The sequence below is a fragment of the Lissotriton helveticus genome, chromosome 9 (genome assembly GCF_964261635.1).
Source record: "Lissotriton helveticus chromosome 9, aLisHel1.1, whole genome shotgun sequence".
Classification (NCBI taxonomy): Eukaryota; Metazoa; Chordata; class Amphibia; order Caudata; family Salamandridae; genus Lissotriton; species Lissotriton helveticus.
Genome location: NC_136070.1, coordinates 1249859292 through 1249886264, shown reverse-complemented (window position 1 = coordinate 1249886264; position 26973 = coordinate 1249859292). Strand labels below are relative to the sequence as shown.

The window sequence follows — 26973 nt, the reverse complement described above, 5'->3', positions numbered from 1 at the left end:
GTTGCAGGATAGCACCCCTGAACTGGTGGGCGAATTGTGCAGGTCACCTGCCACAGGTGCCCTGACAATTCTGGAAGGGGGTACCACTCCAGGTGGGAGGGTACAGAGCCCCAAGGAGGAGGACCGGGTGTGGGAAAGGCCACCCCAGTCTTTGGTACAGCCGCCTGGTACAGACCTGGGGCTGGTGGGTCAGTGCCAGGATGACATACCTGACCTGACAGGAGGGAGAGTGGACAAAGGGTGCCAAGCACCTGGGGCTACTGCCCCCCACTCTCTAATGCCACAGAGGTTTGAGAGCCCTGAGAGGCATGAGGCCTGGGTCTCATCTCTGACTACTGTCAGTGGCCGCTATGACTTGATGTCTGTCTGTTGGGACACACCTGTGAGCAAGTTAAGGTTAGAGGCTGCACAGGTGGTGTCCACAGAGGAAGAGAAGGGTGCCCCATTGATCAGCGGGGTGGACCCTGAGAGTGTGGACAGAGGATTTGAAATAGGTTCAGATTGGCGTAGAACTGGAGTGTGCCCCTGCTGTTGCGGGCCAGGTCCATGTTCTATCGCCCTAAGCAGGGAAGCCCATCACAGTGGTGATTGGTCTACCCTGCGTTTTGGCTGGAAGGGGGTTGTGTTGGACCTGGGCCTCTTGGCAGGGTCATCCCTAAACTTTTTGCCTTCCTCCAATACTCTCTCTGACCTGTTTTTGTTGGTTTAATGACTCTGGGCACTTTGCCACTGCTGACCAGTGCCAAAGTGCATATGCTCTCCCTACTGAAAAGTGTACATGTGATTGATGTCCATGATTGGTTCATTGGATTTACTGTTAGTCCCTAGTAAAGTGCACTAGGAGTGCCAGGGCTTGTGAATGCCAATACTGCTAGTGGGCCTGCAGCGCTGGTTGCGCCACCCACAGAAGCAGCCTTAAAATGTGTCTAGGGTCTGCCATTGCAGAACCTGCGTGCAGTCTGGTACTGTCACCCTGGCTGGGCAAGTGCACACACTTGCCAGCCCCTAAACCTTCCCTTAACTTCATATTAGTCACCCCTATGGTAGGCCTGAGGGCAGGGTGCATTGTAAGTGTAAGGTAGAACATGCCCTGATGTGTGTGGCATGTTCTAATAGTGAATTACTGCCAAATTCGTTTTTCACTATTGTAAGGCTACCAGTTCCCTTCTAGGCCAGATGGGCTGCTGGAATTATTACACTCTATAATCCCAGCAGGCTCAGGGGACATGGTAGAAATTAATGTTTAGTATGCCTGAACTCAGAATAATAAAATACTTCTTTTAGTAAAGTTTATTTTAATATCCTGTGTTTGCAAATGCTACTTTTAGAAAGCTAGCATTTGCTTGTCTAACCATTTCAGCCCGCCTCTGCTCTTGTGTGTATCTGACTGTCTGAGTGTGTGAGTGACAGGGCTGGGAGTTGACAGGTTGTGAATAGCAGGATGACACCTTAGTGGGTGGTGGGAGTTTCCCCTGAATGATGCATCAGGCTGTGCTCTGCCCCCACAATGCTGGCTCCGCCCTCCTGGGGAGCGACTGATGACTCAGCCTGCACCTGGCCCAGGAAGGACCGAAGCTTGTCAACAAAGTACTCAGGCTGCCCCTTTCTTCACAATGCCGGCTCCGCCCCCCTGGGGAGCGGCTGATGTGCCTGCCCTCACACTGAATGCAGAAGCAGAAGTACCCACCGCAAGTGCTCAGGGACTGGAGCAGTTATGCAAAGGCCCCCCTGGCCAGTGAGAACAAAAGAAACTGTGTATAAAAGTAGGAGCCCTGCTCCTTGTAAATCAGAATCCTGTTTTACCACAAAGGACCTCTGCCCGACTAGAAGGAGAAGAGACGCTGGAAGGACTGGCCTGCTGCTTGCCTTGCTGAGAAAGGAGAGGAAGAAGACTTGCTTTAAAGACTTTGCTGCTTTGTGCTCTAAACATTCTCCAAGGGCTTGATTGAGCTTGCCCCCTGAACTGAACCCCAGGACCAGTGGGTTCTCCTGTGCTTTGGCTCGTCCCCTGCCTGAGGCCGAGTATTTCCTCCCGCCGGAGGTGAAGTCTGCCCCCTCTCGCCCCCTCCTAGGGCCGTGGTACTCGGGAGCCAGCCTGCCCTCTCGCCCTTGAGAGCCTCGCTCCACCCGGAGTCGCTCTCTGCCCCAGGGCTAAGGCCGCTGCTCCTCTACCCCTGCCTGCTTCACGGAGCCCTTGAGGAGACTTCAGCCCCTCCCGCCGGAATCCCGGGGACTCGAACAGCCTGGACCCCGTGCATCTGATTGCACCCGGCTGCCCTGCCTTGCTCTGCCCCCCCAGGAGAGGCCGCACCCCCACTGTGAAGGGTGCCTTGCCTCCCGGAGATCTCCGCTGTCAGAAGGGACCCCTCTGCACTGACAATTCCTGAAAGAAAGCATTCCTGAAGGTGCCTTGGCCCCAGAGGCTCCTCTCACCCCTCCCTGCTCCTCACTGCAGCCGGGAGCCCCCACCTCTGGAAAAGGTCCGGGGCTCCTCTGATCGCCTGCTTGCTGCTCTGCTCCGAGCTCAGCCCCCACCTCTGGAAAAGGCCCAGGGTTTCTTCGAGGCCCTCTCTGGTGTCCATTCCAAGCATACCGCGAGATGCGTGAGAGTTGGTAGGGGCTGTGTCAGTTTCACCCTTGAAGGCAGGAGAGGCGCTGCAAGGCGCTCCGAAGGCCGGGGAGGGTCCCAAAGCCCCAGAACAGAGAGAGGCTTTCTCTTTGAAAGGAAAGAACACTGAAAGAACTGTTTGGGAATAACACTAAACAAAGATTGCTTATTACTGAGAAAGAACTGTGGCAACTTAACCTAAAGAGTAACTGGAACCTGCATTTGAAATAACCAAGACTGTATTTACAAGCCTGCTTGAAATTTATATAAAGAGAATATATTTTTACAAATACAGTTTGGTGTCATTGTGTGGTGGGTTGGTTGTGACGGTGTAATATTGCAAATGTTTAACCTTACATGCCCCAGAGATTAGCCTAAGACTGCTTAAGCCACACTACCTAGAGGGTAAGCAGAGGTTGTCTTGAAGTTAACCCTCAGCCCTGACGGGGAAGAGAGAGGCCCTGCTTGTCGCTAGTGCTGCACTGCGCCAACCAGAGACTCCCCCTTCCTACAGTGCGGGTCTAGGCTTGTGACGGTGAGGTCTGGGCTTGTGACAGTGCAGGTCCAGGCTTGTGTAAGTGCAGGTCCAGGCTTGTGACTGTGCAGATCCAGGCTTGTGACAGTGAGGTCTAGGCTTGTGACAGTGAGGTCCAGGCTTGTGACAGTGCAGGGTCAGGCTTGTGACTGTGCAGATACAGGCTTGTGACAGTGTAGGTCTAGGCTTGTGACGGTGCAGGTCTAGGCTTGTGACAGTGAGGTCTAGGCTTGTGACAGTGCAGGTCCAGGCTTGTGACAGTGCAGGTCGAGGCTTGTGACAGGTAGGTCTAGGCTTGTGACGGTGCAGGTCTAGGCTTGTGACAGTCCAGATCTAGGCTTGTGACAGTGCAGGTCAAGGCTTGTGACTGGGCAGATCCAGGCTTGTGACAGTTCAAGACTAGGCTTGTGACGGTGCAGGTCTAGGCTTGTGACAGTCCAGATCTAGGCTTGTGACAGGGCACGTCAAGGCTTGTGACAGTGCAGGTCCAGGCTTGTGACAGTTCAAGTCTAGGCTTGTGATGGTGCAGGTCTAGGCCTGTGATGGTGAGGTCTAGGCTTGTGACAGTGCAGGTCCAGGCTTGTGACAGTGCAGATCCAGGCTTGTGACAGTGTAGGTCTAGGCTTGTGACGGTGTAGGTCTAGGCTTGTGACGGTGCAGGTCTAGGCTTGTGACAGTGAGGTCTAGGCTTGTGACAGTGCAGGTCCAGGCTTGTGACAGTGCAGGTCGAGGCTTGTGACAGGTAGGTCTAGGCTTGTGACGGTGCAGGTCTAGGCTTGTGACAGTCCAGATCTAGGCTTGTGACAGTGCAGGTCAAGGCTTGTGACTGGGCAGATCCAGGCTTGTGACAGTTCAAGACTAGGCTTGTGACGGTGCAGGTCTAGGCTTGTGACAGTCCAGATCTAGGCTTGTGACAGGGCACGTCAAGGCTTGTGACAGTGCAGGTCCAGGCTTGTGACAGTTCAAGTCTAGGCTTGTGATGGTGCAGGTCTAGGCCTGTGATGGTGAGGTCTAGGCTTGTGACAGTGCAGATCCAGACTCGTGACTGTGTAGGTCTAGGCTTGTGACAGTGTAGGTCTAGGCTTGTGACGGTGCAGGTCTAGGCTTGTGACGGTGAGGTCTAGGCTTGTGACAGTGCAGGTCCAGGCTTGTGACAGTGCAGATCCAGGCTTGTGACAGTGTAGGTCTAGGCTTGTGACAGTGCAGATCCAGGCTTGTGACAGTGTAGGTCTAGGCTTGTGACAGTGCAGGTCCAGGCTTGTGACAGTGCAGATCCAGGCTTGTGACGGTTCAAGTCTAGGCTTGTGACAGCGTAGGTCTAGGCTTGTGACTGTGCAGGTATAGACGTTTGGCAGTGAAAGTCTAGATATGTGTCAGTAAATCACTAGGCATGTGGTACTCTGGCAGTGCATGCTTAGAGCTGTGAAAACACGTTTTGTATGAATGGCACTATATCTAAACATGTGACTGCATAATTAAATGGCAATACACATGTAGACACCTGACAATACCTAGGCGTGCAGCAGAACATGTCTAGACTTGCAGCAGTACGTGTTTATATGGCGGTGCTAATGGAGACGTCTGACACTACATGTCTACTTGTGTGGCACTGCATGTCCAGGCCTCTGCTAAAAGGTTCTTGATTCTGCTCCCTAAGTCGTTCTCTTCTCTTTCAGGTGTCACACTAACCACTCGTTCTCTTCTCTTTCAGGGTGTCACGCTAAGCACTCGTTCTCTTCTCTTTCTGGGTTTTCACACTAAGCACTCCTTCTCTTCTCTTTCAGGGTGTCACGCTAAGCACTCGTTCTCTTCTCTTTCAGAGTGTCACGCTAAGCACTCGTTCTCTTCTCTTTCAGGGTGTCACACTAAGCACTCGTTCACTTCTCTTTCAGGGTGTCACACTAAGCACTCGTTGCCGTCTCTTTCTGGGTTTTCACACTAAGCACTCGTTCACTTCTCTTTCAGGGTGTCACACTAAGCACTCGTTGCCGTCTCTTTCTGGGTTTTCACACTAAGCACTCTTTCTCTTCTCTTTCCGGGTGTCACGCTAAGCACTCGTTCTCTTCTCTTTCAGGGTGTCACACTAAGCACTCGTTCTCTTCTCTTTTTGGGTTTTCACACTAAGCACTCTTTCTCTTCTCTTTCAGGGTGTCACGCTAAGCACGCTTTCTCTTCTCTTTCAGGGTGTCACACTAACCACTCGTTCCCTTCTCTTTCTGGGTTTTCACACTAAGCACTCTTTCTCTTCTTTTTCAGGGTGTCAAACTAAGCACTCGTTCTCCTCTCTTTCAGGGTGTCACACTAAGCACTTGTTCTCTTCTTTTTCAGGGTCTCACGCTAAGCACTCGTTCTCTTCTCTGTCAGGGTGTCACACTAAGCACTCGTTGCCGTCTCTTTCTGGGTTTTCACACTAAGCACTCTTTCTCTTCTCTTTCCGGGTGTCACGCTAAGCACTCTTTCTCTTCTCTTTCAGGGTGTCATGCTAAGCACTCTTTCTCTTCTCTTTCAGGGTGTCACGCTAAGCACTCGTTCTCTTCTCTTTTTGGGTTTTCACACTAAGCACTCTTGCTCTTCTCTTTCAGGGTGTCAAGCTAAGCACTCGTTCTCCTCTCTTTCAGGGTGTCACACTAAGCACTTGTTCTCTTCTTTTTCAGGGTCTCACGCTAAGCACTCGTTCTCTTCTCTGTCAGGGTGTCACACTAAGCACTCATTCTCTTCTCTTCCTCTTCACTTCCAGGGTGTCATGCTAGGCACTCGTTCTCATCTCTTCTCTTTGCTTCTATTCTCTTCTCTCATGCCAAGCACTCGTTCTCTTCTCTTATATTCTCTTCTCTTCTGTTTGCTTCTACTCTCTTCTATCAAGCCAAGCACTCGTTTTCTTCTCTTTAGGGTGTCATGCTAAGCACTCATTCTCTTCTCTTTCAGGGTGTCATGCTAGGCACTGGTTTTCTTCTCTTTCAGGGTGTCAAGCTAAGCACTCATTCTCTTCTCTTGCATGGTGTCACACTAAGCACTGGTTCTCTTCTGTTTCAGGGTGTCACGCTAAGCACTTTTTCTCTTCTCTTTCAGGGTGCCACGCTAAAAGCCTTCCCTCTCTACTCTTCTCTTCCTCTTCTCTTCTAGGGTGTCATGCTAAGCACTCGTTCTCTTCTCTTCTCTCATGCCAAGCACTCATTCTCAATCTCTTCTCTTTAGTGTGTCATGATAGGCACTGATTCTCTTCTCTTTCAGGGTGTCATGCTAAGCACTCGTTCTCTTCTCTTTCAGGGTGTCAAGCTAAGCACTCATTCTCTTCTCTTTCAGGGTGTCAAGCTAAGCACTCATTCTCTTCTCTTGCATGGTGTTACGCTAAGCACTGGTTCTCTTCTCTTTCAGGGTGTCACGCTAAGCACTGGTTCTCTTCTCTTTCAGGGTGTCACGCTAAGCACTTGTCTTCGCTTTCAGGGTGTCACGCTAAGCACTTGTCTTCTCTTTCAGGGTGTCACGCTAAGCACTTGTTCTCTTCTCTTTCAGGGTGTCACGCTAAGCACTGGTTCTCTTCTCTTTCAGGGTGTCATGCTAAGCACTTGTTCTCTTCTCTTTCAGGGTGTCACGCTAAGCACTGGTTCTCTTCTCTTTCAGGGTGTCATGCTAAGCACTTGTTCTTTTCTCTTTCAGGGTGTCACGCTAAGCACTTGTTCTCTTCTCTTTCAGGGTGTCACGCTAAGCACTGGTTCTCTTCTCTTTCAGGGTGTCATGCTAAGCACTTGTTCTCTTCTCTTTCAGGGTGTCACGCTAAGCATTCCTTTTGCGAATCCAACCCTTGCAAGAATGGCGGCTCCTGTTCCGTGGCCTGGGGGACGTTCACCTGTCAGTGTCCGCTTGGCTTTGGAGGCAAGGACTGTAGGCATGGTAAGTAGACGAAGGACCCCACCCCCTGCTTTAAGGGATGTGCTGAAGCCATGTGGGTAGTTTGGGGCTCTGTTTGTACACTTCAACTGGAGTTTCTTCTGGTGGTCATTGGTAGGCAGTGGTCTTCTGTCTGGCCCAGGGTAGGCATAAAGTGGTCATTTTCTGTGTGATTTTCTCAAAATAAGTAATCTCTTGAGATGTATTTTAATGAACAGTTAAACAATCCCTTATAGCTCCATTAAACTGTCCAACTAGATCAGAGTTAGTGAAGACACCTTAGAATCTATGAAATATAGCACGGGCAGTAGGCGTCCATACTGGAAACTGCACTTGAGCTGTACAGACCCAGGAGAGCAGCATAGGACGGCACCAGAACTACACGCGCAGGCGCCTCGAAGTGGTGGAACCATGAAGTTACACTCGAGAGAACTGAGGGGGTCCACAAGAAGGGGGCCTTGACGCTAGAAGGAAGTTGTGCCACTGGTCACCACACCATTGGCGTAGCCTTATGTGATGTGCTATGCAGTGCTTGGCAGCACAAGTCTGCAGAGGTAGTATGGATACTAAAATTGAGCTGCCTCATGGCGCTACTCTTTGCTACAACCCTGCTTGTTCCTGATTTAGAAGGGCAACTTCTTTACATATTTCCGGTAAGGTGGTGCTTTGCGTCCCTTCTCAGAAGTGGTTGGTGGGAGGACCGGAACTTTATTTCAGTAAAACATCTACCACTAGACTGCGCAGTTGGCTCGCTCCAGTGTAAATTAAAGCTTAGCGCAAAACCTACTTTCTGAGCTTGCATAGCTGTAGCCAGGTCTTCTGCATTTGTAAGGCATAGGATCTGGTAACAAAGCCAATAGCGGACCAGGAGCCACTGGAGGTCCATGGACCATCATGTCAGGGATAGTGGACGTGACGTCATGCATCCTTACACCCCAGGATGACATCTCAGTGCTATCACCTTCCCCTCATCCTTAGCCCCTCGCCATGGTCTTGTTTGGGGTTTCTGCTGAGAGGCTAACAAAAAGGCAAAGAGTGGACATTCCAGAAACAAAACAAGGTTCTCGAAGCTCTGTGCACCTTCTGATCCTGTCCCTGCCTTCATGACCTTTGAGCTCATGGGTAGCAACGGTTGTGCCAGGGGCACCAAAGAGCAAACAGCTGTAGCCTCCTATACCCCAACTTGTGTCTATGCATACATTGCATGGATCAAGGGATATCGATCGCAGGGCCAGCGCAGTGACGTTGGTAGCCCTTCGTAAAGGGACACTGAATAGGCCGCTCACTCGCAAGGAGGCCACAATGGCTGCAGGTAGCCTTGGTCTAAGGTCCATCTGCTGTGGGCACCTCTTTGGCAGCCTAGTGTTTAGTGCCCAATTGCTAGCCCTGCCCAGGGCATCTTTACTAGGGGTGGGTGTAATTTGTATAGTCACACTACGCAAAGCTCCACGAAACGGTAAAAAATCTCTGCGAGCACGCAGAAATTCAGCGATACATTTTTCCTGTTCGCGAAAGCTGTATGCGTGCTTGGGGGGAATATCTTGCGAACACGCATTTTGATAGCACGAACAAGCAAAAAATTCTGCAAAGACCCGGATCGCGGAATTTTTGGCAATTCTGCGTTCTCGGCAGAACGCGCAATTACCCAAATTCTGCAAACTCCGCGAGCGGAACGGAATTTACCGCCCAGGGCTAGTCTTTACTCTGTATATAGATAAATATACAGAAGTAAAGCAACAAAGCAGCAGAAATATAGGGATCTCCTGTACAGTATTAGTCCAATGATGTTCTTTAATTTTCTTTCACAAAAAAGCAGCCAGCCGACACGTGTTTCATCGCTTCTGCGAATCCTCAGGGCTCAAAACGGCTGTATCTAGGAAAAAAGGTCGCTCCGCCGGTGATAATTCCGGCCCGGCAGGGCCCGTAACCTGTTCAGTAAAAACTAGGACGTAGATACGGCACCCTATGATGCAAAGTAGAAGATTGCAATGTTGAGTCAAAAAACAGCATATAGGAGTTCAAAAGGATGGCGTAATCATCCCTCTCAAGTCCCCCGAATGTGGTGATTCGGGCAAAGGATAGCGTTGACGGATTCGAAGCAGGACATGGACAGTACATAAGAAGACTTTAGAGGAAGGTCATGGCTGCTCCGGCCACACCTCTTCCCCGGGAAAAGAAAGGCGCCGGAGGAGACATGCTGGTCAGGAGTTACCACCGACACATTTAAAAGCCTCGAAAGGTCAGCAGTCATCTATGGGGTGCCTTGACATTTCAGCAAGCGGAACGTACAAGCAAAACACACATTGAGAAAGACAGGGGATAGACACATGGAGGCAATAACAACCGACTGCCTGACAAACTGAATATCACACAAGATTGTGGCGCCCAGTGGCGAGGGAATGAGCTCGCTGGACGTGTCTAGAAGCCTTACTGCCATCCTTTGCTCAGTTTCTACATTACCATGCGAACAAATATTAAACCTGGAATATATATTTTTGTTAAACGAATGGTGCACGTCTTTTTAAAATGTATTTCAGTGTTTTCTCTCTCATTAACAGCACAATTTTTAATATCTCAAGACAAAATTACAATGCCCGGTTGTGAAATGACTACTAAACCGATGCATCTCTAACACAACCTACTTCTTTTAAACATGTTCTACAGATTTTCCATTATTCCATGGCGCAATGAAATATAGAAAATGAAACACATGAGTTTATCAAGGCCCCACCAACATTTCATTTAGGATGACAGCTGCTGGCTCCACAGATAGCGCTGCGAAGAAGCACAGGGTGTACTGCAAGCGCTAAGTTACAGCTTTTAATTGGAGGAAACACTGGCAATAAGTAAATAATAGTCAAGATGGCCAGCCTTTGAGTAGTGGTGACCACAAATACAAGACAGTTACTTCTAGCGTGCAATACTAGAGAGTCGGTGTCTGCAGGGGCAGAACTTACAGCTGGCCACCTCAACTATAAATGTGCTTTTTGAGACTGGGTCTGGTGGCTTAGTGGACTAATGCGTCCCCAGCCGGGGTCTGTGTTTCGACCTCATATTCACAGGTTCAAATCCCGGTGGGGCCTTTTTAGCCTTTCATCCTTCTGAGGTCGATAACATGAGTACCACTGAGTTGCATAACAATAAACATCTGTTATTCAGCGCCTACATACCCTCTGGGTGAACTTGTGCTTTACAAGTAAGCATGCTTTGTTTTCAGTGGCTCTTTCATCGATCCATACGCTTTTGAAGACCCCTGGTTGATCACTCCGGCAGACTCGGGCTTTGACCCCTCTGTTCTGGGCTGATCCATGATTCACTGGGAGATATTCCAAAGCAGAAGAGTCCATGAAGATGCCTGCAGGGGGGCGGGTACAGTGTACACATGCCATCAGGGAAATATATGTGATGCTTCCTCTGCGGGGAGGTGATTCGGGGTTCCCAGCACCTCTGTACCAGAATCTCTCCCCCTGTTCTATGCACCTCATCTCCACTCTGCCACTTTGTTTTCCTTCCCAGCGATGCTCCATCCACACCGTTTCCATGGCAACAGCAGCCTTTCCTGGGATTTCAAGAATGAGGTGAAAATCTCCGTGCCTTGGTTCCTGGGAATGACATTCAGAACCCGACAGCCAGGAGGGGTGCTGCTGCAAGCCCACGCGGGTCAATACACAACCATACTGTGCCAGGTAGGGTGCTTTCAAGCATAGAACTAGCCAGGCTAACCACCATGGGCAGGGGGTGAAAAGTCACCCTCTGGTAATTGAAAGGCACTTGAAAACGCTATTTTATTACAGCTGCAAACTCCAATACCTTGGCGAAATAGCATGAGAATAAAACATCTAGTCAGTCTAAAAGAATTGTTTTATTTATGTAGCATTTGCTCTTTTTCTGTACTTTTCAGCGTCTCCTTGTGTTTCTGGACCTCCTCCTCCAGTCCTATGCCCTCACGAGAGGGTATATATTATGTCCACTTGTTCTCTGTTCTTTCAGTGTCCCCTTGTGTTCCTTGGCCCCCCTCCAGTCCTACACCCTTCTGAGAGGGTGTCCATTAAGCCCACTTGTTCTCTGTTCTTTCAGTGTCCCCTTGTGTTCCTTGGCCCCCCTCCAGTCCTACACCCTTCTGAGAGGGTGTCCATTAAGCCCACTTGTTCTCTGTTCTTTCAGTGTCCCCATGTGTTCCATAACCCCCTCCAGTCCTATGCTCTCTAGAGAGCGTGTCCACTAATCCCACTTGTTCTCTGTTCTTTCAGTGTCCCCTTGTGTTCCTTGACCCCCCCTCCAGTCCTATGAGCTCTAGAGAGGGTGTCCATTAAGCCCACTTGTTCTCTGTTCTTTCTGTGTCCCCGTGTGTTCCCTGACCCCCCTCCAGTCCTACCCCCTTCAGAGAGGGTGTCCACTAATCCCACTTTTTCTATGCTCTTTCAGTGTCCCCATGTGTTCCTTGATCCCCTCTAGTCCCGTGCCATTCCAAGAGGGTGTCCACTACGTCTGCTTGTTCTCTGTTCTTTCAGTGTCCCCTTGTGTTCCTTGACCCCCCTCCAGTCCCATGCCCTCTAGAGAGGGTGTCCACTAAGCCTGCTTGTTCTCTGTTCTTTCAGAGTCCCCATGTGTTCCTTGATCCCCTCTAGTCCCGTGCCCTTCCAAGAGGGTGTCCACTAATCTCACTTTTTCTATGTTCTTTCAGTGTCCCCATGTGTTCCTTGATCCCCTCTAGTCCCATGCCCTCTAGAGAGGGTGTCCACTAAGCCTGCTTGTTCTCTGTTCTTTCAGAGTCCCCATGTGTTCCTTGATCCCCTCTAGTCCCGTGCCCTTCGAAGAAGGTGTCCATTAATCCCACTTTTTCTATGTTCTTTCAGTGTCCCCATGTGTTCCTTGATCCCCTCTAGTCCCGTGCCCTTCCAAGAGGGTGTCCACTAATCTCACTTTTTCTATGTTCTTTCAGTGTCCCCATGTGTTCCTTGATAGGGTGTCCACTACGCCTGCTTGTTCTCTGTTCTTTCAGTGTCCCCTTGTGTTCCTTGACCCCCTCCAGTCCTATGCCCTCCAGAGAGGGTGTCCATTACACTCACTTGTTCTCTATTCTATCAGTGTACCTTGACCCCCCCCAGTCCTACGCCCATCTACTCACTTTCAGACTGGCCTCCAGAACCTTTACTTTCAGATAGACCTCCAGAACCATCTACTCACTTTCCGACCAACCTCCAGAACCCTCTACTCTCTTCCAGACAGACCTTCGGAACCCTCTACTCACTTTTAGACAGACCTCCAGAATCCTCTACTCATTTTCCCGACAGACCTCCAGAATCCTCTACTCATTTTCCCGACAGACCTCCAGAATCCTCTGTTCACTTTAAGACACCTTCAGAACCCTGTCCTCACTTTCAGATAGACTTCCAGAATCCTACACTTATTTTCAGACAGGCCTCTGGAACCCTCTGCTCACTTTTAGACAGACCTCCAGAAGCTTCTATTCACAAAGCTTGATCCAATGGAGTTCTAGTGTTCGGTAAATGTACAGAACATCAGAAGCGTGTCTTCTACACACTTCTTGGTTTCTGTGTTTGGGTACCTGGGTTGCAGTACCACCCGCTGCAACCCAGAAGAGCAACCTGTTGCGAGATGAGCTCCTGTAGCCTCTGGTTCACACAGGCATGTCACTTTGCTGGACAAGGTATGTTGTATCTTGTGTTGACTGATGTGCTTCGCAGCATGCTCCTCAAATAAAACAAGTTATATCTAAAGGCATCCTGAGTAGACTGAGAATGTTAATCCTGCATCATGTTTATTGATGTCTTATGTTTATGGATGAGTATAGATTTGTAATTGGATGCGTAACAGAATGCAGCCTTGCAGAAATGTCCTGCTCCGCAGTAGACCAATCTGTCCCCTTGTACAGTCCGGTGTACCCCGCGAGTCCTTGAACTGGATTTCAGGAAGAAACTATTTTCCTTTTTCGTTTGTCCTTCCACAGCTGGTGTCCGGTCTCCTTTCCTTCTCGGTGAACAGGGGCAGCAGTCGCACCAACACCCTCCTCCTGGACCAGATGATGTTGAGTGATGGGAGGTGGCACGACTTACAGCTGGAGCTGCGGGATGTGCGTAGCGGGCGTGAGACCCGCTACATCATCACCGTCAACCTTGACTTTGGGTTCTACCAGGTGAGTGCTGCACCAGGGACTTTCAGAGCAGGGAAGGGTATGATCACAAGCCACGACCTGAGCATCCGTCACAAAGTCTTCACATGATGCAAGAAATGTCAGAGTCAATTCCATATAACAAACAAAGCAAAAGAACGTTTATGGTCTGTCTTTATGTATGTATTTGATAGTGCAAGCCTAGATGCAAGAAAACGGCATGCAGTATCCAGGATAGGGCTTTACAGGGAGGAGCGTAAAAAGGGAAGTAGCATAACGGAGTATAGGCCAAGGAAGGGTGCAAGCATGTGCCATAGGCCAACAACATCCTCATGTAACTTTGACTTACAGAGGTCTCTTGGTTTGTGTCTGAAGTGTGATCCTACGTATAACTTTTTGACGGTTATTGAAAACTTCAAGTGCTCCTAATCTTTGATTTTAAATCTTAAAAAGCAGGTTTGTTTTTATGCAACTTTGCCTGTTGGTTCTTGGGTGTCCATTGTTAATTCAGATCCATTTTATCAGCACCACAGTAGCATGTGTAGGTATTCAGGCAAGACCGGGGAACCAAGAGCCACTCTGGCAAAAATGCTGAAACCAGTCCCGCTCCCTTCGTCTCCTTGAGCAATCTCTCTCTCTCCATCCATCCTTTCTCCTTCTCTCTTTCTGTCCTATCTCTCTTCCTCTGATCACATTTTCTCTACCGTCCCCCTCCCGCGCTCTCTTTTTCTCTCTGTCTCTTGAAGGCTCCTCGTGCTGGCTGCAGTTAACCTCAGGAGCTGAGCAAAGTGACAGAGGCACCAAGAGCGGCCCTGGGTGTCCACAACCGGCTTCCAAGAGCTGTATCCCATCTCGGATATTCCCAGTGGAATAAAAGGCCTGTCCAGCCCTGAAGCATTGCATGCAAGAGCTGATGACCAGTTCATGCAGGCGTGGCTCAAGAACCTTTGGATTGATCTTGTTGGGCTTCATGTAATTAGGACATGTGATTGATGATAGGCAGTAGGCCGCTCACCCACTAAGCTTCACTTTGACACACTGAAGTGGTCTAAGGTATTCAGCTCATATTATTGCCATGGGTAAATCTTCTGCAATTGGTTAAGCGAGTGAACAGCCCTCAGAATAAGTCTGGCTACCATGTTAGAAAGAGTGAAAGCAAGCTCACCCTCTAAGCATGTTTAAGCCCTCTGAGAGGGCTCAAGGGAAAAGTGCTAGGGTTATGTGTGAGATGATGAGAGACTGCGAGGAGGAGCGTTTTATGAACTAGTACTTTGGAGTCAGGATAGGTCCAGGGCAGTTAAGCTGGAAACTGTGATTGCATCTGCATGTGGGGGTGGAGTGTACCAGTGATCAGTCTCAGCAGTACAAGAAGACAGTATGATTTCATGGAAGCGTGCTGTGCCTAAGGCCCAAAGCCTGAGCAGCAGAGAACAGCTCAGCATATAAAGATTCTTTTTCAGATTGTGTAAATAGATTGCAGGATGGGAAAAGTCTTCTTGACTAAGACAGGTTTTGTTCCAGCACGGCTTGGCATGACTTTGTGTTGGGAATTCAAGAAAACCACAATGCCCATTGAAACTGTTGTATCAAAACTGTTGAGAATGTAGGGGCCCATTACAACAGAAACAGTTTATGTGAACTGAGTTGTGTGTTGTTTTTGGATCCAAATAGAAAAGGCTTATTTGGAGATGTTTGCCTGAGTGTGATGACGTGAACTCTTGAAAAAATGCCATTCTCTCTTTGCCTCCTGCAGGACACTGTTGTTGTTGGGAATGAGCTCCATGGTCTGAAGGTGAAACATCTGCATGTTGGAGGACTGCTGGAATCCGGGGAGGTGCGGAATGGGATGGAAGGCTGCATACAGGTGAGAGGCTAACCTTGATGGTCTGGGAGAGGGCAGCTGAGGCCGGGGAGGTGCGTAATGGGATGGAAGGCTGCATACAGGTGAGAGGCTAACCTTGATGGTCTGGGAGAGGGCAGCTGAGGCCATGAGGTGTGCGGAAGGACATGAAAGGCTGCATACAGGTGAGAGGCTAACCCCAATGGTCTGGGAGAGGGCAGCTGAAGCCATGGGGTGTGCAGAACGGCATAGAAGGCTGAATACAGGTGAGAGGCTAACCCTGATGGTCTGAGAGAGGACAGCTGAAGCCATGGGGTGTGTGGAATGACATGGAAGGCTGCATACAGGTGAGAGGCTAACTTCTGCTGTGTTTCAGATTTCTTCTAATGCTCTCTGCCCACACTGGGACAAGACTCCTTTTCTGAAGCACATCTTGCATCACTGGTTGAAAGATCTCATCCAGAGGGAGTGGTGTGATCTTGCTAATTGTGGTGTGCCTCAGACAAGGAATCTTGTCCCAGTGCGGGCAGAGTGCATTAGAAGAAATCTGAAATACATCAAACTTCCCCTCTTTCTGCATCTTTCACAAAATCAGAATAACAAGACTGTAAAGTATACATCACAGGATTTATTCAAAGGTGGCTTTTGTGCAATGTTAAATGTGGCAAATGGGGCCATTTTCTGAACCAGCCACAGAAATGGCTTGGTTATGAAACAGAGCAGGACTTGGAGCCCATAGTTTACAAAGAGCCACAGTTTGCAAAGCTTCCCAGGCTATGTCTACTCTAGAGTGAGTTAAGTGGGGCTTTCTATAACACGGAGCACCAATGGAGGCTCGTTTATGATCCTTGCCAAATATGGGCCCACATTGTTGCTACTTGGGAAAACCGGCTTTCCCTTATGGCAACAAAAGTTCAGGAGATATCTCCAGAAGATACCCAGTACCACCAGATCATCTCCAGGTAAGATCTATGTTTTCAGGATGGTGCAGGGAAGAAAAACAGTTGGGTAAATGGAGATTCAAACTTGTTTTCCTTTCCGCACCCGTAGGGTCATGTTACAAATTATGGGACAAGAAACAATGCTTGAGACTAGTAGTGCATAAGGCCCACTCTGTTTTCACAAAGTGGCCTTCATAGTCCATGTGCGCCATATCAAAGAATTAGGACCAACATAAGCTTGAATTAATGCACATATCAAATCCTCCCCATAAGACCTATTACATTTGATTTTAAAATGAATAGGGCTTGGCCTCTCCTTACTGTCTTGTCCGGAGTGCTCGCCATTGTACTGAGGCCATTAAACCCAGCCTCTCTCACTGTGTCACGAAGACTCCAAAGGTAGAATTGAGTCTTTTCACTATGTGTCATCGTTTCTATTTGTGTTTCAGGGGGTGCGACTGGGTGACACTCCAGCAGGGATTACATTACCCAAGGCCAGCAGCTCCCTAAATGTTGAGGCGGGATGCGTTGTGCCCAACCCTTGCGACTCCAGCCCGTGCCACCCTAACAGTGTGTGCAGAGATGAGTGGGGGTCCTACATCTGTGTTTGTGAGCCAGGTAAGAGCACAGACCCCATAGACTTTGTTGGAATTGTTTTATTTGTATATGTGTTCAGGTAACCTCAAACCAGAAGATTGTTTTAGTGATCGCAAATAACTTTCTGTGTTCCTTCTGTTCAACTATTATATGATTTAAAGCTGCACAGCATATTGCTGTTATGTTCACTAGGACCCTCTGAACAGGAAAAACTTAATATGTGGGGAGGTTTTAGGGTGCAGGTAATGGGAATATATGATGTAATAGGCACTGTGTGTGAGTGTGTGCAGAAGAATAAAGTAATGATCCACCGCAGCTCCTGTGTGGCATAATTTATGTCCTGGGCTGGCGAAGATGCGACTACTTGCGATGATTAGGGGAGACCCCTCTTGTTGAGAGTTTGCAATGAGACAGCAAACTACTTGTGTGTCCTATGTGTGCCCAGAATCAATGCAGAACAGTCTGCGACCGGATTATGTGGAGTCAAAGCCCTGCTCAAGCCCATACATAGCCGCAGAAGAACTCAAAGGCCCTACAGAGGAGCATATTCAAAACGCCCACCGACGAGGTGGTCGACAGAGACGCTGCGCCACACACCAAATGGAGAGCAACTAATCAGACAAAGCAAGAAATAACTATCACATCAGCAAGGTACAAGAAACAGAGAACTTACAGACGATTGAAGCATAATGCGACACATGCTTCTAAGGCAGCTTCTGCTTGCAGTTGTTGTCGGATCCAGCCTGTTTCGCGATCACCTTAATGGCATGTGCCAACACAATGGTGGCAAAAGAGAGCACTAAATTCAATGCAGCCATGTTCCTGAACCCGCCACTGCCTTTCAACACTTCTAAGAAGCAGAACATTAGTGCCAGGTGGGCTGCGTGGATCGAAACATTTAATGATGCACTAGATGCACTAGAGGAAGAAAATGGCAAGAAGATCATAAAATATTTGAAAAACCTTGCAGGTGATGGAGTGAAAGAAGTGCTACTGAATATCCCACAGGCTGATGTAAAATCATACCAAAAGGTAATAGAAGCATTGGAGGCCAAGTTCAATCCAATGCCGAATGTAGACTATGAAGGGTATATTTTCAACCAAGCATGACAAAAGGTTGGTGAAACAACGGATGAATTTGTTGAAAGACTTGATGCACTCACTAAACCATGTGCCTCAGAGTCATTGATGGCTGCCTTTCATATTCATTCAGAAGACACATGCTGAGAAAAACACACAGTCTAGAGAAAATGCAGATGGCTGCAAGAGCAGAAGAACGAGCAGGCCGACAAGCTGCTGACATGGAAACAGGAACCACACACAATGAGTCGCATGCATAAACAAGATACACATAAGTCAACATTGTCAAAGAAAACAAAGATATGCTTCTGATATGGATTTACGTTTCCCCATGAAGGTAAATGTTCAGCCATAGGATACGTCTGCTAAGGTTGTGGGAAAGAGAACCATTTTAAAGCTGTGTGCCGAGCGAAAGAAAAATCAAGTGCATCACTACAGCAAGAAAAGATGGACGCAGGAACACTCCAAGAACATTCTCACCATGCCCCTAAAACCAAAAAGCAACATCAGCTACGACAAGTCGAAACCAGGCAAGATCAGTCTTCATCAAGCTCATTGTAAAAAGTTTCTTCAATGTCACTATTGAGTACCAGCGAAGAAGATAGGTGTGCACTGATGAGATCTACCAAAGTGGAGAAGTGTGGCTCACTGGTTAGAGGAGGCAGACCTGGAAGCAGACGTCAGCCAGGGACCAGGGTTCAATTCCCGGCTCGGCGGGGTCTTGAGTCCTAAAAAATGTCCATGGACTCGACAATTCTCGCTCCGGGGCCTACTCGATTCACAGGTTGACACTCTGCGACTCTGGGCAATAGCTTGCTTAATCTCCACAACGGCCCCTCGCGGCGGGATGCCTGGCTTTCACCTTGCGGATACCCTACCGGGGTTATCTCACAGGGGAATACCAGGACGGGTTCCCTAAGCAAGCGCTTAGAAACCGCTCGGTGATTTGCGCTATATAAATTCCTGTACATTTACATTTACATTTACATTTAAAGGACTTATGTAACAAAAACATCTCAACAGGTATTATTTGGAAGACCGTTAATAAAACATGCACATTAGTAGCAAAAAGGAAGGACATGGAGACTCAAAGGATTTATGAGTGATACATGGAGCATTCTGTATTTAGAACATGTATCAACAAGGGAACAGTATCAGCACTATTTACATTGGATGTGAGAGTAACCCCAAAACACCTGTGCACATATGTGGTCGCGAAAAACAAGGTGAACGGCGCAAGTGACACAACAGAGAACAGCACGGGGCAGACAATAATAACAGTATTTAGAAGAGATCGTAGAAGGACCTTTTAGCGCAACTCTTGGCGCAACTCTACGGTTCGCAAAATTGTTAATTCCATGTAATTTAATTTCTGTAACAAACCACTCGTTAGCCGAAAAGTCTCTTTCATGCCTGTTCTAAATACAGAATGCTCCTTGCATCACTCATACACCCTTCGAGTCTCCCTGCCCTTCCTTTTTGCAACTAATGTACATGTTTTATTAATGGTCTTCCAAATATTACCTGTTAAGACGTCGTTTTTGTTACAGACATTCATAACCCAGGTCTCAATTGGGTATACGGGTGACCTCCTGTTGTGTGATTCCCACCCCATCTTCCAAAGGACAGCAGGCGCATTTGGAGTGAGCTGCATGTAAAGAAGATCACAGTTCAAAGAAAGCTCACCAAACAAAGCAAAAACTTCATTTGGACTCTGTTCCGAAATCAGATTGAAAGTGAACAATCACCCAATAACTTTAATCACAGTCAATTTTACAGCCTATTCCTCTATTTCTAGCCTTACTTCCTCAGGCACGATGGTATATAACTGGTTCACTTCTGACCCATTTCAAAGCGAAGGGTCATTCACAGCGACAATGCGACACAAAAAGACATTGGTGCAAGGCACCATTCATGTTCTACAAGGGACTTCATTGAGTGCCTGTTTCCTCAGTTTTGCCACTTCTGCTGACATGGGGTTGATATCCCTCAACTACAACCTCTGTGCTCAGTCTGAGATCACAAGCTGATTTCTGTCATTGTTACATGGACTGGGAAAACTCAAGAAAATTAAAGTACTGCTTCATATCAATTAAGACATTCACCCTGTTGACCAGCAGCACCGTAAAGTTGCTTTTCATTTACAAGAAGCTGTAGAGAAAGAGTTGGAAGCATTCTTAAAATATCACTTCACTGAACACTCCGCAGGTCCCATGCCATGGGTTTTGCCCATAGTAGTAGTACCAAAAAGATACAGTAGCAGAGCAGAGCGCATTTGCGTTGATATGCACAGGCAAACAAAACCATTGAGATGTGGAGACACCCTGGTCTACTTCACATATAGCGGCATGGTCATGCAATTGAATAGAGCCAAAATGTTTTCCCGTCTTGACTTGAATAAAGTATACCATCAAGTTGGAGGTGAACTGCAGGTACTTTACTACCTTTTTGACTCAAGTTAGTTTGTTGAGATATTAGAGACTGGGTTTAGGAGTATCTTCAGCTGCTGAGATAGTTCAGGATGTTATTGGTTGATTAATCTAACCTTTTACACATGATTTCAATTACATTGATGATATGCTGTATTTTGGGAGAACACAGAAAGAATACGGCAAAGCCCTTACCCAAGTAAGCCAGTTGCTTACTGATGCAGATCGCACTCTGAACACCGCAAAGTGTGAGTTTCACAACAGCAAACTCAAGTTTTTTGGGCACATATTCTCTGATGAGGGGATGACTCCAGACCCACACAAGGTGCGAGCACTGTCATTGACTTGCCCCCCCAGGATGTCACCATGGCACAATCCTTTCTAGGCATGGCCAGTTATTGCTCAAGATACATTCACAATGTCACAGTGAGTGTCCCATTGAGAGACTTGGCAAAGCGAAATGTACAGTTTCAATGGTCTCCGGTTTGCGACCAGAGTTTCAAAGACATTAAACATGATTGAGAATGCAACTGAAATGGCCTACTTTGACCTCAAGTTACATATTGAAATAACGGTTGATGCAAGCCTGGTAGGGCTAAGGGCCATCCTTGCTAAACACAATGGCCATCTGAATGCTCAGGGACACATTGTGGCCTATCTCAATCGAAGCGTATCTGAAGCAGAACATGTCTACTCTCAGCCGAAGAAGGAGAGTCTGGTTCTGGTGTGGGCCTGCAAACATTTTAATGTATTCCTCCGTGGAAAACTATTCACTGTCATAGCAGATCACCAGTCGTTGCTTCCAATTTTTGGAAACCCGAAGGCTAAGATGCGTCCTGTCATCGAGAGGTGGGGGTTAAGACTGCAAGAGTATGATTATGAGATTGTGCATAAACCTGGGAAGGATCAAAACCTAGCAGATTACTTTTCATCAGTGATGCTATATCATCACAGTTCGACATCCAAGACAGCTGAAGCATATCTCAACTTTATTGTGAGATCCAGCACACCAGCGGCTCTGTCAATGGAACAAATCATTGCTACCACCAATGCAGATAAAGACATGACCATAATCAAATAACTTATTACCACAAATCATGGAGGAGAAGTACCCATCCGCTTGCAGATGATGTTGAATTCCAAAAGTTCAAAAATAAACAGGATGATTAGTCACCCAAGAAGGTGTTATACTGCGAGGCTTGAGAATCGTCATACCTGGAAGCCTAAAACAGCAGGTCATTGAGGTGGCCCGTGTAGGACACCATCTTATCGTAGCCACCAAAAGAGCCTTAAGAGATCGAATGTGGTTCCCTCGGGAAGATGAGCTAGTCAAGAGGGAGCTAAAGGTGCAACACATTTGCAATTGTATGTCCCCCAAGGTGACGCAGCACCCAGTGACATTGTCCAACCTTCCCGACCATGCCTGGGAGAGGTTTACAATTTTTTATTTTGGACCTATAAGAAATAGACACCATATCATGGTATTCATAGACAAATATTTACGTTTTCCTTTGGTGGAAGACCTATCTTGGACAAGCCATGACAAAGTCATAGAAGGGCTTGTTGACATCTTTGCAATTTGGGGTATCCTCAAAATCCTTAAATCTGTTAATAGCCTGCCCTTTAACAGCGAAGAGTTCAAATAATTTCTTTTCAGGCTCAACATCAAACCCCAAAAGAGTACACCCCTGTGGCCCCAAGCCAATGGTGTAGTTGACCGATTCATGGGCTCCCTCAAGAGGGTCATTCAGTGAGCGTCCATGGAGGTAACTGATCTGAACCAAGCCATGTGCCAGGTTCTCTGGGCCAAACGATCAGCTCCTCACTCCACAACTGATGAGAGTCCAGCCACCTTGTTATTTGAGAGAGCCATCAGAACAAAACTACCCCAATGGACCCTGAATCGATCAGTGAATACTGACATGGTTCGGGACACCGACCTGACTTGGAAAAGGAAAATGAAAGCGCATGCAAATCAGCGTCGCCATGTCCAGGACACAGTGTTTGACAAAGGAGACTAGGTACTGGTTAAGCAGAGACGAAGATGGAAAATGGACACTCCTTGTCATGGATTGTAAGGGACATAGGGTGACACATCACATTTTAAACACCTACCACTACTCTTGTGAAACCACAGGTGGGGCAACACCGCCAGCAGGCCTGGCTCAAGCTCCTGAGCCTATGCCGCCCGATCCAGGTGGACCTTGATCACCTCACACCCGAGCCGGCAGGCAAGTGCAAGCACAGCGCCGACTAATCGAGGAAATGTGATTTTAGCGATGTCACCCACTTTTATTTAACAAAGGGGGATATGTAGCATATTGATGTTATGCGCACTTTGGCCCTTGTGGGCGGGCTCTAAACAGGAAGTACGTAATATATGGAAAGGTGTTAGGGCGTAGTTAATGGGAAGTATGATGTATTGAGCAGTGAGTGTTGTGGTAAATAAAATATTACCCTGGCTGAATTTCTAGGCATTAACAATTAGCATGCATCAAGTGAGAAGCAGAGTCCGTGGTATCTGAGTTAAAATGGGCTTTATTCCAATAACTCGAGTCAAAGGGAGAATATGTTCCATCACCTCTGAGGTTCAGGAAGAGTCTTCTAACATTTAATAACAAAACATTATATTATATACTTTTCACTCCTTGTACATAGGAGCAGGCGCAAGACAGAAAATGAGATAAGAGCATGTGGGCGTGCATGAGGGTGTGTACTTTGATGAGTCATAGGTGTGTGATAGGTAGGTGTCATAGGTGGGTGGGTACTTAGAGGAGGAGTTGGCATGACCAGCTCGAACTGTGCCCTAATTGTGCAACTTTGAGCATGACGTGCAATTGACGTGTAACTGGGAGGAGGCTGACTTTCAACCTAGCAGAGAGATCTCTTATGTCAGGGCGACCAGCACATCTAGTACAACTGATATCTAGAGTCAGCAAGCAAAAGAAGCAAAGGTTGTTCGTCACTAAAAGACAGAGAGGGCATATTTATTCGTTGCATGAGCTTTCTATGGGTGCAAGCACTGTGATTTACTTAAATGGAGACAGAATGGCTAGGCCTATCTCCCTCGGACGGGTTCTGTGTACTTTTCCTCAGATAACTGTTATTCATAATACTGTCTTGGCAGGCCTCTTGCGAGGTCGGAGGGACGTAACTGCAGCTTCAGTGTGTCAAGAGCCATGAAATGCAAATACATGGGCCTTATGCTACCTTAACGTTTGGGAGACTTTGATGACTGGCATTTCTAATGCAGGACATGATTGCAGGGGCCTAGTGATTCAGGCCACTACGGGAAATATGCATGGGTGACATGCACATGACATGTAACATAGGGTATATGTAGAGGACATTTTTTTGGTCAGGCAAAATATCATTTTCCTCATTCCCTCCTTGTCCCCTACATAACCCTTTAGGATACATCTATATTCATGAGACCGTATAGTTCATCATACAGAATCATTTGTTCATCTTTAACTCTTTGTTTACGTGGATGGGGAATACAGGCAGTGGCACACAGGCCGCAAATCGCCGGACCACACTGCAGACAGAGACAGCAACCAAATACCATAAGTAGGGCCATTCCTAGGAAGGACATAACTTTCCATCCCCATGCAGATATTACACCCCAGAACCAACTGGACCAAGTCCATGTGCCTGGGTCTTGATGTATGGCATGAGCAATCTTGTGGAGCCTTGTTATTGCTTCGTACACAGATGGTGCATTATCTGGGATGAAAATGCAACAACTAGATCGGATCACTCTACAAGCTCCGCCCCTATCCACCAAGATGACGTCTAGAACGAGGCGGTTTTGAAGAACGACAAGTCTAATAGCAGACTGTTCCTGGGTCAAGTTCGCCAGGGCAGATGCAGTTATATTTACAACTGTTTCAAGAGTGCTTGTTAACCTGCGTATCAGTTTACTGTTTTGGACGGGACCTATGAAGAAAAAGAATCCTTTGTTGAAATCTGTATATTGCTCCAAAGCTGTTTCAGTCTGATCGATACCTGCAGAATCTGTCTCTCTCTTTTGTCTAACATGTTCTAGTCGTGAATCTCTATGATAATTTGATGGGGCTAGAAAAACGGGTGGCAATAAGAATGCTATATAACAAGTCCCACCCCAGTCTAAGGGCAGATGTACATAGGCTGTCTGACCACAAATGAAATAGGTATGGCGTGATGTTTTGAAAGAAGAAAGTCCTTCATCATTAAACTCTACTACAGTGTTACACTTGCTGTGTCCCATATGTACTGAGCCTTTCTTACTAACACATAAATCACCTTTTGCTGGCAGGACTGATATAAACGGTGGACCTGTGTTTTGCTTGGGCTGAACGTTTAACATTATAAAATTAACAGATGCATTTCCCTGTTCGTACTCTTCATTCTCTAAATCGGATCCCTTTCTTTGGGGGAATCCGTCTTTGTCTGGAAAGCATACTTCATTCATTACTTTATTCAGGTTTCCGTATATCCAGCCACCTGGATAAGCTATGTACCTTCTATCTATTGAGGTCATTAGAGCAAACCATGCTCCACACGAACCATTGTGTGAGAACGGTAAAGGGTAGAAGGGCAAGACTCCCTTCGTCTCTTGATAAGGTGGCATTTGGCCACATACCCAGCAATCGGTCGCATTGCTGGTCTGATGAGAATGGTGTAACATTCGAATAAATGTATTGTTACGTAGTGCAAGTCGATATGACAGTTCATGGGGAGGCAGGTCACTAAATGTATGCTCTATGGTACTGTTACTGGAAGAGTGTATATGTGAGGAAATGGGAAAGAAAACATGTAGCAATAAACTAACACCAATTATAACAATGCACAGAATTAAAAGGATGATCAAAGTAACTATACATCTACTGCGTATTATCTTGCAGTGCTTTTCCTTCTTATCTCTCTTCTTGCTATTCTCGTTTTTACTATTCTTGTTTGTGATCTTATGCATGTCAGAATCGAGTCTAACCGATTCACCACCGGGTGGGCTTAAACAATTAAACTACGTCTGACTTGCTAGTTCTTAATCTAGACCTATTGCTGAGGGGTATTTTCTAGCAAAGGTCTTCTTTATTAAAAGTTTCAAAGTTCCAAAGTTCCAAAGTTCCAAAGTTCCAAAGTTCCAAATAGTGATGAAGGTGAGTTCGGCCTTTACGTCCTTCCACCAACTTTGGCGTCTTCCAACGTGGCTCAAGGGGACTTGAACGATCAAAGATCCGGACACAAGTATAGAATCCTCTGGTGCTATGGCATGTTCCTTGACCTGGGTGTTGTCAGGGAAGGCGGCAGCAACCTGTGAACAACAAGAGAGTAGTGCAGAAATCAAGGAAGCCAGGTAATCTGTCAGAATGTTACTGTCAACATCAGTTAGTTTTCTTTGGCATAGGCGTACCCCACATATATACTCCATAAGGAGATAGGCCTGTTCTGGAATGAGCTACCATACGCATGTAAAAGAGGGCAACCGGCAAGGCAGCCATCCAATCCACGCCTATTTCTGTACAGATCTTAGCAATTTTTGTCTTGAGGGTCATATTATGTCTTTCTACAAGGCCTACTGCTTCTGGGTGTCTGACACAATGGAATTTCCCATGTATAACCTAACAGAAGGGACACTTGTTTCATTAGTTCAGAGGTGATGGCTGATCATTATCTGAATAGATCACATGAGGTAGTTCATATCTGGGGAAGTACTGCGCACTAATTGTCTGGCTGTTGTAACAGCAGTATAATCTGGAACTGGATATGCTTCTGTCCATCTAGACAGTGCACACACAACTGCTAAGACGTACTTGTAACCTCTACATCTGTCCATTTGGATATAATCCATCTGGAGAACCTCAAAAGGGTGGTCAGGAGGATGAAATCCGCCTTGTTCCACCGGAATGCCTTTACCTGGATTGAACTGGTAATAGATCATACATGTTCGCTGCTTGTTAAACCAAATGTTCTGTAAGCTGTCTAGCATTGCCTTCTCTCCCAAGTGTGCGGGACTATGTGTTGGGCTTATGATTACTTGTACCATAGAATCTGAAAGAAACCATGTGCTTAACCATGGTTAATCTGGACCCCTTCTTGTTCAGTCCATTTCTTTATCTCATCTGTGGTGGCATGTGTCTGTATGTCGAGTACATCTTGAGTGGGATCCCTGACTGTCATACATGTTGTCAGTAATGGTACCTCTGTCCTTGTCGTGTCTGGTGGTGTCTGTGCTGTCTGAGCTGTTCGGTCTGCCAGGTCATTACCCTGGGTAATGGTGTCTGTAACTTTGGTACGAGCTTTATATTTCAGGATAGAAACGGCTGTAGGTAAATGTATGGCCTCTAACAGGGCCTGAATAAGCTGGCTGTGCTGAATCTTGGTCCCATGGGAGGTCTCAAGAAACCTCTCTCTTTCTCCTCAGAACCCCGAAATCATGAACAACGTCAAAAGCGTATTGTGAGTCAGTATAAATGTTTACTTTCAAGTGCTTGGCTCTTATGCAGGCTTGTGTCAGAGCGATGAGCTCTGCTGGTTGTGCTGACAGGGTGTCTATTTTCTGTGTCTCTATGACTTAACAGGTCTTGTCTTGGTTTTGTCACTATATTCACAACCTCCACACAGTCATGTGGCGGTGCATTTACTGTACTTGAGGGCAAAAGCGTTGCAGGATTCAGAATGTTACAACGTCTGATCTCTATGTGTGGTTGAAATAATGTCAGTTCATATCCTGTCAGACTCGCTACAGTCAAATGTAAAAATAAATAAAAATAAAAAAGCATAAAATGTTTACTGTGACATGGAGTCGCTTAAAACTGGCGCTTGACATAATGCTCTTTTTAATTCCTCAAATGCCAAGGTGTGTTCTTGTGTCCAAGGGAGAACAGTCAAAATGGCTGCCTCCTGTGTAGTTAACTGTATGAGTGGTTTGCTAGATATG

At 47.1% G+C, this 26973-nt stretch overlaps 1 protein-coding gene across 1 annotated transcript in view; it reads left to right on the top strand.

Moving 5' to 3' along the window:
- Positions 1–26973, top strand: part of CELSR3 (cadherin EGF LAG seven-pass G-type receptor 3) — a 786585-nt gene that overhangs the window by 563745 nt on the left and 195867 nt on the right. The window contains exons 8-12 of the mRNA XM_078661784.1: positions 6909–7034; positions 10548–10717; positions 13003–13188; positions 14918–15028; positions 16395–16563. Of these exons, the coding sequence (XP_078517910.1) occupies positions 6909–7034; positions 10548–10717; positions 13003–13188; positions 14918–15028; positions 16395–16563 (762 nt within the window). The remainder of the gene's footprint in view (positions 1–6908; positions 7035–10547; positions 10718–13002; positions 13189–14917; positions 15029–16394; positions 16564–26973) is intronic.